Genomic DNA, 12,733 nt, shown 5'->3' with positions numbered 1-12,733 from the left:
ATTCTTACTTCTAAATGAGCTTATTCAGTTAAGGCAGCAGCTGGTGTGATTTCCAGAAGAAAATAAACATTTCCTTCAAATATTTTGATTGGCAGCAAGACAAGCCAAATACTTGCCCTCCAAATTGCCAAGAAAGAAATACAGGAATGCGCAAAATCCAGAAATATAAATCGGGCCATAGTAAATTTTTCAGAAGGAAGCTATAAAAGTCTGTGGCTTTAAAAAAAAAAATTTTATTATTTAACTGGTGGATTCTGCTCATGGTTTAGATATGTGTCGGGAGGATGGGGCAGGGCAGGTGGCATGAAAGACCAGGAAAGTAGTAGCTACAAAGAGGTTTTGCACTTCGGGTGAAGCCCACCATGAAGGGTGAAAAAGTGGCATCAGGCAACAGATTTAAGCCACCATCTGAAAAGGCACATGTAAAACTGGATGTAATCACTGAAATGGATTTCTGCTTTCATACCTTGTACGTTGGGTTTCTCAGAGGCATCTGGCTGGCCACAGAGAGACAAAGAACAATGAAGTATACAGGAGAGCTATGAAAAGATCTGATTTGGAGATTGCGCTCTAAAGCCATTCGCTCAAATCTCTGGATCAAACCAGCTTTTCAGTTTGGACCAACAGTTCAGAGCAAATCACGCAATCAGACATGCCTGAGTCAATCAGACTACAAGTAGTCCTTTATTTATGACCATTCGTTTAGTGACCATTCAAAGTTATGACAGTACTGAAAAGAGTGACTTACGACCAGTCTTCACACAACCATCACAGCGTCCCTGCAGTCACATGATCAAAATTCAAGCACTTGATGACAGGCATGTATTTATGATGATTGCAGGGTCCTGGGGTCACATGATCACCATTTGCAACCTTCCTGGCCAGCTTCTGACAAGCTAAGTCAATGGGGGAAGCCAGATTCACTTAATGACCACATGATTCACTTAAGAACCACAGCAAAAAAGTGGTAAGATCAGGTGTGACTCCCTTAATGACCTCCTTGCTTAGCAGCGGAAGTTCCAGTCCCAGCTGTGGTCATAAGTCGAGAACTATCTGTACTCAGAAGGGTTTTTGCCTGTGCAGGAAATTGATTTGAAAACTGATTCGGGAAATCCGATCAGTCCAATACTTCGGCCTGACCAGTGTTCCACACTGAATCAATGGCTTGAAACAGATGAGATTCAACTCACATCCACCTGCTGCATGTGGCTCTGCTCCAGCTTTGGGGTCCAGCCTATCAGGTGCTGGAAAGTTTTCTATGAAACTCTCCTTTTTGATGTAAAAATAGAGGAAAGCTATTAAAATGCAGAGTAAGCATACTAACTGAATTTAATGTCAGTTGTAGTCAAATGAAAATAAAACCCAGCTTTTTGTAGTTCTGCCCTTTTCTATCTTCCAGCTTTGCCCACTTTGGGCAGGATCGCTCCTGAGTCTTCCTTTCAAAGGCTGGGATAACTTCATTGAGGAAAGAGTTGTGTGCTCCTGATGGAAGCATTAAGGCTCGGCCAATGGGCTCTTTTCCATGACTTTCCATACTATAACAACCCTCTGCTAACCAAAAGCCCATTTCACTATATAAAGGGCTATTCCTGCCATAATTATAGTACAGTGCATAGAGAGAACAACACACCCCGAAATGCATATTTCCCCATTAGTGGCTTATACCGTCTTCATAGCATCACCCAGCCATCGCTGAAGTGATATAAAACTTGTCCTGTTATTCTAGCACAACGACAGTTGGATAACGCTAGAGCAGTGTTTCTCAGCCTTGGCAACTTGAAGATGTGTGGACTGGGGAATTCTGGGAGTTGAAGTCCACACATCTCCAAGCTGCCAAGGTTGAGAAACGCTGCTCTGGAAGATGCTCTTGAGTCACCAGAATGGAATGACCACAGTATATCCACCAATGTTGATAAATTTCCCAGGATTGCCACTTTTTTTCAGTGTGCAGTCCCATAGCAAAACTAGTTAAAATCACTGGTCCCAAACATCTGGATTCTGTAAACTTATATGGAACAGCTTCAAGCTGCTCTTAGATTTTGCTTGTGTGTTTGCTGTTTGCTTGTTTCTCCTCCATGGGCCTTTTCTCGGTTTGTTCATTTGATGCCCATTTTATTTTTAATCAGTGGAATTGTTATCTTCCTGGGGTGACCGGAAGCATTATCGTTTTGCAGCCAATCAAGGTCAAAGGCAACCTGTTAGGGTGAATTAAGAACCTTTGCCAGTTGCCTCCCTTCTGCAATGGAGGGTTGTCTGTTCTCTTTGCATCCAGGACTTAGGGCCTTTTTACTTGCTTGAGCAATGTCCAAAAGCTTTATGAATGAGCTGAGCTGTCTTTTTTAAGTCCCGATGGACACAACACGAGGAACAAATTAAGTTTTCTTCCTGATAATATCTTTATATATTATTAGCCCATGGTCAGATGATGAGGACATGGACTTTTTTTTGGTCATTCTTAAGAAGTGGCAGATGCAGCCAGGGTGCTCTGATTCTGCTTTGCTGTTTAATTCTCTTTAAGAAGGTGGGAATTCTACTAATCTCTTACCTAGGAGTAAACCTCATGGCATTCAGTTGAACTCACTTCCAGACACTTGAAAGGATTGTGCTGCACAAATGGTAATTTATCCAAATGTGCTATAGAAAGAAATAGGTCTTCCATAGATGGTTTTGTGTTGGGCAGAAAAAAAGGAGGGTTGAAAAACCTGTTATGTTATTTGTGTCTGAGGATACACTGTAATTCCCTGCAGAGAAACTGAAAACCAGTACGTATCTAGCTTGAAATATGCCACACTGAATCAAGTGGCTCATTTCTGAACAGGCATGTGTTGGGATGATGATGAAGAGTTTTTTTTAATTCACATCCCTGCTTATTTCCAGCAAGCATCCTTGAAGGGGTGTGTTTAATTGGTCTTGCTTGCTTTCAAATAAGCACATGGAGAAGGATGTATGGAACCGCAACCCTTGCTTCTTTGGAAAAAAAAAATTCTTTTAACTCCATTCGCTTTAATCTTGACCTTATCAAAACTTGAATTCCAGTCTTTCCTAGGACTGGGTTATAAAGGGTTCTCTATCCCTAGTATAAACATAATGAAATAAACATAAACAAACCATATTTAGATGTCTTCTTTGGTGGGACTTACATGAAGACTATCCCTATAGGACAGGGTTATCTATAGGGGGAAGGAGGGCAGGAACGTCAACAAAATCAGGGTGGTGGTCACAAATATGGAATCAAAGCCAACCCTTTTTTAAAAAAAACATATGTGGGGGGTCTACATGCCAAGGAGCAGGGAAAAGAGGAACAGAAATATTCCCAGGTTGTGCTGGGCAAGGCACCTTAAAATAATAATAATAATAATAATAATAATAATAATAATAATAATAATAATAATAGCCCTTGTTTCTAATTCTGAAGTGTTGGCAGATATGACAAAGCCAAGCAGGTTTTTCCATTTGTGCAAGATTTTGCACAACCTTGGGCATTATCCAGACATGATTTCAGATTCACACAGAAGCAAAAGGAGGCTTCCGAGCCAAATGGGAAGCATCTAGCCACACCGCCAGCTGATCAGCAGGGGTCTTGATTCGCTTCCCCCACAGATCGGATGCCCCATTGGGTAACGTCCCTAGAAAGATCTTTGTATGGATCGTGAAGTTCGTCCTCCAAAACAGCTCTTCCCAATTTGACCTTCAAATATAACTCCTGCATTAATCGGGCTTCAGATCTTCTTCACTGAGACAGGGAGGTTAAATATACAAGAGATAAGAAATATGTTTCCATCTCCTTTTCACAGTTAGGATTTTTGAAGGGCAGAATGGGGTTTATGTGTTGTTTTTTTCTGAGATAGCAAGCAGTCTTGCAACCTCCCCACTCGACCCTACGACATCTGTCTGTTTGGGCCATGCACAATACTTGGTAAAAGAGGGTCTCCTCATTGAAGGATTATCAGTTGTTGGGGCTCAATCCCCATATGGCTCCTGGGAGCACCTATGTGCCCGTGGACCCTTCTCGTGACATCTCTTTGACCTTTTACATTTTAAAAAACATCTACTTAACTTCAAAGAAATATCAGAACCTGGTCTGGTGCAAATCAGAGTGCTAAGGTCCAGTATTTTGTTTATGTCCAGAAATGCCTGCCAGGCCCAAATGATCCCCCGTGCAAAATAAAATGTATAGGTGGTGCCGGTCCACTGCTTTGTTTGGAAGTCTACCCACCTGTTGCCTGTAAAAATGACACAGGTAAGCAGAGCATCCCTCAGGAAGGAAGCATTAGAGGCGGTGACAAGCACCATTTTGTTAAATCTGGCATCGCAGCTGCTGGTCCCCATTGCATTTCTGGGAAGAAAGGTAATGCTGCTAGCCAGCCCTGCTTTTGCAGCATCTGTACTTCCCATTTTCTTTCAACTGTAAAATCATCTTAAAAAACAAAACAAAACAAAACAAAACTGTGATGGGGTACAGAGCCCTCTAGGTAACGGGATGGATTCATGGTACATTTGCTTCCCTGGACATGAATGAGATGGTGCAATTTTGTGTCCAGCATCCTCTTTGCCAGCAAGCATTTTCTCCTTTATGATGACGCATTAGTATCTACCCGTTGACATCATCCAGCCCACCAGAAATGTATGAAATGACTGCGGTGTTTATTGTTGGCACACTCAGTGATCCCTTTTGGCATTATCTACAATTGCTCCGTTCAAGTGGCTGTTTGCAAGTGTGCCGGGGGGGAAAATGCCTAGCTATTTTCCTCCAGACTCCTACCTCTTCATCAACATCTTTCCTCCTTTTTTTTTTTTAATAATACTACATTGTTTAGAATTTCCACACAAGCCCGAAGAAAACTGGCTGATTCCCTGCAGACAAAATCTGATTAACAAAAGAACCCAGATTGGCTCAGGATTGAAATGAAGTTCAACGCATCTGGATACTGTCTCCTCTTAATTTGGATATATACTGTATATATAATAGTAACTTAATATCACTCAATAGCACTTGCACACAAAAGCTTAGAACATTCCTATATTTCCTAATGGTGACTTATGGCCAGCTGATTTCAAGATATACCTGGCAAAAGAACTTGCTCTGCTTAATTAGATCAAAGGTTCATCTTGTGCAGATTCTTTTTTTCGTTTTTTCATTTTTTCCAACAGTGGCTAGTTAGGTCCTGCTCTCTTCATTAGAAACCAGAATTTAGGGCCCTGTTGGGGAAATACCATTCTCTGCTGTTTGTCTTAGGGCAAAGCTGGATTTTCTGCAGCCCCTGTAGTTGTCAAAGATCACACCACCAAAAGTCAATAGAAAACTCGCACCGCGATGTTTTGCTTTTGGCAAAAAAAAACAAAAAACCCAAATGTGCAAAATAGATGTGTTTAACCCATTGTTTGGATTTTTTTAAAAAGTTGGGATAAGCATTTAAAATGTGGCATATATCTCTGACCATGCTTTGCAACAGTAGCCCCTCTGAGTCCTGATTTATGTGAATTTTTATAAACAGAACAAAGAGAGTAGACCTGAAGCATGCTAACATGGCTTCCTAAGGCATTGATTGCAGTGGACATGCCAAGAAAAACACCCATTCCATCTTACTGTCTCCTGTCTATGCTAGGAGTAGATTATTTATTTTATTTTTTATTTTTATCCTGCCTTTATTATTTTTATAAATAACTCAAGGCAGCAAACATACCTAATACTCCTTCCTCCTCCTATTTTCCCCACAACAACAACCCTGATTGGCTCTTGGGCTGAGAGAGAGGGACTGGCCCAAGGGCACCCAGCCGGCTTTCATGCCTCAGGTGGGACTAGAACTCACAGTCTCCTGGTTTCTAGCCTGGAGCCTTAACCACTAGACCAAACTGGCTGACTTCTAGGTATTTTGAACTCCCAGATCCAGCATCCCTTGCCATCCCTGTGGTCAATGAGGAGTTGAATTCCAAAATGGCTGGAAGGTATCACGTTGCATGGCCTGTTCTAATTTTCCTAATTTTACCGGGGGAGGAAAAAACCATGTGGTTCTACCAGTTGTATCAGATGGATTGCATAACACACTAATCCCTACACTCTGGTTTGCAAAGCACAATGCCTGAGTTACCATATGATAGGTCCAAAAAAATAAACCACATTATGGCTTAGTGTGATGGCCTAGTTCAGGTTGCTTGCTGAACCACACACAGCCCAGGGGCATCCACAGGGGAATGTCAAAATAGTCAAAATAGTCAAAATGACACCTGCAATTGCACAATAGAAGCCACCATCTTTACTTTTTTGACCCCACCACACATGCTGTATGAACCCAGCCTGCTGTGTAGCTAGCTCAACAAAAACCATACAGGTAGTCCTTGTTTAGTGACCACAATTGGGACCAGCAACTCAGTAATTAAGCAAAGCAGTTGTTAAGTGAAACATCATGATTTTACAATCCTACTTTGGCTTTCCTTTGCTTTACAGACCTGTGAAGGACTTAAATGCAAGGACTGGTTGCAAAGTTGCTTTTTCATCACCATCGTAACTGTGAATGGTCGCTAAACGAGGCAGTTGCTAAATGAGGACTACCTGTACTAACTCAGACATTGGGCACAGGGGTGTTGAATGTCTTCCCTATTAATCTCAATTAGGAGAATTACTAGCATAAGTTCCTGTGTTTGCTCATCTATCCCTGGCCCACCCCTGGAATATTCCATTCTGCCCTTCCTGCTAAGGGAATACTGGTAGCAGAACATCCACCCTTGAAGGTGTGCAGATGTTGGAAGGGCAAGATCTAACAGAACACTCTCTTTTAGGGCTGAGCAGAGTTTTGATTAGATTCAGAAATGGCACTTCAGAGCCTGCACCATCACAAATACCACCGTGAGTCTGTGAGTCTTAAAGCAGCTGTGTCTGTCCCCAAGGATGGCAGCTGAAGCAGAACAATTGCACAGCTGTGCAATTTCAGAACAAGACACAGCTGCTTTAATGCACCGCAGACAGGAGCTGTATTTGCATCCACACGCTTCATTCAGAATCGGATCCAAAGGACTGCACAGACCTCTTAACCCTCTTCCCTTTCAACCATCGCAGAGCTGTATCCTTAAACAGCCAGGACAAATCCAGCAGGCCCTTGCAGTGGGTGTGGGGCAGTTATTTCAACAGGCTTCTAGTGGTTGATTTTATCCTTGCGGCTTTTTATAATCAACTTTTCCTAATACGTTCTAGCCTGTATGATAAAATATCATTTCAAGGGTTCTTTTCCCCAAATGTTTGGGGTATTTTTCTGTTCTCTTTCCTCCTCATGTTTTGGGGTGGACAAAAGGGGCTGTGTAGGAAATATTCACAAGCAATAAAATAAAATAAACATGGCTACGCTCTAATTCGTGAATGCCTCACCTTGTGGGGGGGGATGAGAATTAAGAACTTCTTTGGCAATTCTAGGAAAGAATGCTGCTTGGAGCCCCATTTGCCTTTTTCTGTTTTTTTAAAAAATTCATAGAGGAGAGAGGTGCACTTTCGGTGTTTTGCACAACTCTCCCCTCTTCGTTTTGTTATGCTTTGCAAGCTGCTTGTAATTAACACATTTACACTGTTGCTTTTTTATAGTTGCAACGGGCAGCCATTTGCCAAGCTTTGCAAGCTCTGACGCATAGAACCTGGCCGCTCCAAAAATGTTTTGGAGTGCATTAGAGAGGAAAAGAAAGGGGGGAAATGTGCCCTAAGCACTGAGCTTTTTATCTGAATTCACTCTTTATGGAATATTATTTATGGCCACGTGAAACATAATGAAGGAACGCAAGCCCTTCCTTTGCTCCATTCAAGCGGCTGAGGAGCGTATGGCGCCTGCCTGCCGTTTATTTCAAGATATTCATCTGCTGGAGTTCTCACAGCCAGCGTCGCCGAGGTGAAGGGAGGGCGGGATGGAGCAAACACGCTGGCATGATCCAGCGGGAACATGAACGAATCAGAGCAAACGCATAGGCAAGCTCTGGGCTGGAGCAAGGGGGAATCTAGTTGGTCACACGCAGGGAAGCCAAGATGGGCAGTTTAGCTAGAACCAAATCTGAAGCTGGTGCTCTAGGGAAAGAATGGTTTCAGGGGACATGGAAAACTAAAATTATACCGTTGGCTTGGAGGCCGTACGGTGGAGCAATTCCTCCAGGTGAAGGGTTGCCCGTTTTCCTGAGATAAGAAGCAATGCTTTTTGCCTCTGAGGAAAATAATTGTTGAAACGTGTTGGGCACCACACATCAAGAGCTGCTTCCCAAGCACCCATCTGAGATCTCATTTTTGCTTAAAAATTATTCTAAAATACCACCCAAGGGCCAAACAAGAAGTAATTTTCTTCAGATCCATGGCTGGATTTCCAAATAACTGGTTTAATCTCATTGTCTTCCTACCATGGAAGAGAGAGAAGAAAGGGAAAAGACAAATTAAGGTCTACACCTGGGTCTATGTTTGAGAAGAGTCTATAGTAGAATGGTAGAACGGGTAGAAAGTCCTAGATACAGTTCCTAGCATCTCCAATGCCACACAAGAAAAACAACGTAGCTTGGTCTGGTTTATTTATTTCCTAGTTTAATTAAGATACTTCTTTTACATGGGAACATTGGAAAATTCCTTGTATCTGGTCAGAGAATTGGTTTGTTGAATTTAATATCTACCTGGAAGCGCTCTGAAATGTCTGTGTGCAAAACAGATACTCCATCACCCAGCTACAGCTCCTGTAGTTGAATCAAAATGGCCTAAAGTGGTGAATGGATTTGAAATTCCCAACACAATTTGTAAAACCATCCCAGTTCATGAATTGGCTGAGGGGACATCTGGAGACACCCTAATGCTACTTAGGAAATCTGTGGAAATAGTATTGTTCTGCAGAGGCTGAAATGTATGGTTGCAATGATTGCCCTTTTTTTTGTTGTTTTAATCGAATGGCATAGCAGTTCGGTGTTCATGCTGCTCTTTCTTGCTGGGAAATCCTTGTGAGGTCCAGCAGCCAGATGTGTAGACTATTTAGCCCTGACAAGTCACGTTGCCCAGGATGCACCACGAGGAGGCTAGTCTGCATTGCACCGAGTTGGGCTGAGAGAAGGTGACCGGCTGGCCTTCATGCCTAAGGTGGGATTAGAACTCACAGACTCCTGGTTTCTAGCCTGGGGCCTTCACCACTAGACCAAACTGGCTCTCATTGCCCATGTGATAGGGCATCATTGGGTGGCTATTTAAAATATCCTTTTTAATGGTTTTATTGTGTGTGTGTGTGTGTGTGTAAAATTTAGGTAAACTTCCAGGAGTCATTTCTGGAATATGTTGAGATACAAACATTCCAAATAAATAAGTAAATAGCCAAATGTGTCGGCAAACCCACTGTATACCTGATTTTAGTAAGCCGTGATTTTAAAAATGCAGTTTACTCACTTCCATTCAATCCAAAGAGAAGATCTTAGGAGGGAAAACAAGTGGGGCTTTCTCAGTCATTTTTCAGAATTTGTCTGGATAAATTTGGAGGAACCAGCCACCCATTCTCCCCATCCACAAACGTGTTTTAAAAATTGGAAAAGCCCTTGGGCATCCACTATTAGTTTCAATTACACCTGGTCTCACCATCTTCTCAGTTAAAGAAAGGTAAACACAGCGGCCTCCACAGAGGGGGTTAAACCTGCTGGGGTTTGCATCGCGTGATGCTCCTTCCACCATCTTGCTGATTTTGACCCACCCATCCTACAGATGCCAGCACCTCTGGAACATCTGCAGGTTTGGGAGGAAATGGCCATCTTAATCAAGCAGTCCCCCTCTCCCGCCAAGGAAGCACCACTGTCCAGAAAAAGGGATAGCTCACTTTCCACATTCATTTTTTTTTTTGCAGTTTCTCAGAGGCCAAAATAAATAAATAATATAAAAAAAATCTGCCCCAGGAATAACATGAGCTACAGTAAGCAAGCTTTCAACTGTGTGTTTATCAGCTCAGTCCCTCGAGCCTCCCTCAGCACAAACAGACCACCCAGACCTGGCGGGGCCTCCAGACTTCCTCCATGTCGTTCCCTTTGCCTGTGCCAAAGCAGATGGGCTGGCGAGCTTTAGGACTCGCTGCTGTGTTGTCTGTTTGCTGCACAGCCCCGGAGAACAGCTGAACAGTTTTGTTTCTGGTTTATAACTGGGCCGGCAGAAGGCTGAGGGAGATGTTAACCTATTGCAGCAGACCCCCCCCCCACCCATGCACATGGACGGGTCTGAACCAGCAGGCCGGTCATGCCAGACGTGGGCTATATTTTTATCTGCAGATAGCTTATGGGCGATGCTCATCTCAATCTCCGCTTGCTTTGTCGAAATACATAGTATGTTCCACATTTTTCTGTTCACAAAGGGGACTGTGAAGATGGCTCTGAACCATCCCCAAGCCCATCACTGATCCAACCGCCAATGGCCACCCCAACAGCAAACGGTCAAGAGCAAACTCCCTCTGGAGGCCATTCTAATGAAAGTGGAACCATCTGGTTCCTTGAAATCTGCGTCCATAACCTGCAGTTCACAAACAGCCCCATCCCTAGCACCCCTTTGCAGCCCTCAAAGCATCTTCAAAGTGGGTAGGGCAAAAATATTGGGGCCATGTTTGGTCTTGGAAGGATGGGAGGAGCAACACGAATGCTTTGAGCCTTGCCAAAAATCAACATGTCTCCCCTCCCAATCCCAACACCTCTTCCCTCAGAGATCAAATTGCTTTCTCCCCCTTTTGAGATGGGGGGGATCTTGAGGGACAAAGCAAAAGCCTTAAATCTCTGCAAGTCTTCAAGTACCAGTGTTACCACATAAGGTCCCCAAGTGTCTCCCATCAAATCAAAACGGGCCATAACTTAGTGCCATAACGAGACGTCCCCATGACCCGTTGGGTCATCGTTTCAGAGATATTTCCTTACCAGATTCCTCAGTGCCCTCAACAATGGCAGAGCTTCTAATGGATGGGAAATGTTCTTAAAAATTCAGGAAGACATTCAGAGATAGATCTGCCTTGAAAGTAGCCAGTGGTGAACTACTGTATTATAGCCCAGTCAAACATCTGGAGTTGACCACAGGAAATGCTTTATGATAATTTTTATGTCATAAATGTTTTATAAAATTTGCCAAATTTCTATTCCATGGGAGTGATGGGTCCCAGATTTTGGACTCATTCTGTAAGTTAGCCCATGTGAGGTTCAAAAACCGTTGCCTAACGATGCACCATTTCACCCAGTTAAAGATTACAACGTTCAGACAGACACGAGAGTTTCAGCAGTATATACTTATTAAACATTAAATAATTTAAAAGCTGCATTCACACAACATGCCTAACCTGCTTGCTGAATTAACCCATTTACGGGCACTGTGCATTACACTGACCCATAAACTAAGCTGTAAAAAAAACCCAAAACCCTAAAACGAAAACCTAAGCTAAGATCAAGCCCAAGCCCAACTAAGCCACATTACAAATGCAAATCCTAGGTCTCTAACACCTGGCCATTTAAACCAGCCACCTTCACTGCATTGCAGACTTCAGTGCTGTTATTTCCTGCCCCCTGAAACTGATGCCCTGTGCTGCAAAAGAAATAAGTAACACCTTCTCCTATTCTCTCTCCCCTTCTCTCTTTCCAAAATTAGGTACCTCTGAACTGAGCCCGTTCTCCGACCCACGGCAGTTTGATCGGTCCTTCTCTGCTATACCAGGCCTCACCGAGACCAGGTTTCCAGACCCAAGAATGCATTACCCTGGTGCCATGTCTGCAGCCTTCCCTTACACGGCAACTCCCTCCGCCACGGGCATCGGTGGCCTCAGTATGACCAGCATGCCAACCGCCACTCGGTTCCACCACACCTATCTTCCCCCACCGTACCCCAGCTCCACTCAAAACCAGAGTGGACCCTTCCAGACCAATCCCTCCCCCTACCATTTGTACTATGGTGCATCCTCTGGGTCGTACCAGTTCTCCATGGTCGCAGGAGGAGAGCGCTCACCAACCCGGATGCTACCTTCTTGCCCAAGCGCCACGGTAGGAAACAACTTGATTAACCCCAGCCTCACCAGCCAGGCCGATGGCGTGGAAGCAGACGGTAGCCATAGTAACTCACCGACAACCATGACGACAACCGGGAGGATGGATGAAGCTGTCTGGAGGCCATACTGAGAAAGGACTAGAAGGCTAGCCGTGTTCTACGCAAATTGGTGGTTAAGAGGAGAAAAGAACCAGAGCAAGCTGCAACTGGTGGTCCTCCCCACTCCTTCCCCAGTTGGCATCCCAAAGTGAGATTGTTCGTGTGCAAAACATAGGTAATAATAAATAAAACAAGCACAGGAAGGTTAGTGATAGCACGAATTTGGATACATTTCAGAACAAATCTTCATAGCTCCTTAAGGTTCCTCTCAACAAATGGCCTATTGCAGCCTTTCCCCACCCTGGGGCATCCAGATGGATTGGGCCTACCTGGAGTGGTTACCTGCACACACCTTGAAGGGTCTCAGACACAAAAGACTGTCTGTTGTGTCCAGAATAGATGTAAGAATGGGTAGAAAGGAAGAACACTCTACTCTGTTGTAGCAAAATGGCCAAATGCAAAAGCTCTGGTTCAGCTTTTCCAATTTAGTGTCTTCCAGACAGGTCAGTTTATAACTTCCAACACCCCCAGGGGGCATTGCCAAACTGGCTTGGAGATTATGGGAGATGTAATCTAACACATCCAGAGGGCAGTGAGTTAAGGAAGGTTACCCTTAGCAATCATCTCAAAGGCCATGCAATATTT

General features: G+C 43.7%; 1 protein-coding gene across 1 annotated transcript in view; it reads left to right on the top strand.

The window, feature by feature from the left end:
• RUNX3 (RUNX family transcription factor 3) overlaps positions 1-12,433 on the top strand; it is a 74,656-nt gene extending 62,223 nt beyond the window's left edge. Inside the window, exon 5 of the mRNA XM_063312226.1 lies at positions 11,597-12,433. Coding sequence (XP_063168296.1) covers positions 11,597-12,120 — 524 coding nt within the window. The 3' untranslated portion in view covers positions 12,121-12,433. The remainder of the gene's footprint in view (positions 1-11,596) is intronic.
• Positions 12,434-12,733: the final 300 nt, after the last annotated feature.

Source organism: Candoia aspera, chromosome 10, assembly GCF_035149785.1.
Source record: "Candoia aspera isolate rCanAsp1 chromosome 10, rCanAsp1.hap2, whole genome shotgun sequence".
Lineage (NCBI taxonomy): Eukaryota > Metazoa > Chordata > Lepidosauria > Squamata > Boidae > Candoia > Candoia aspera.
This window is presented reverse-complemented; position numbering and strand designations above follow the sequence as displayed.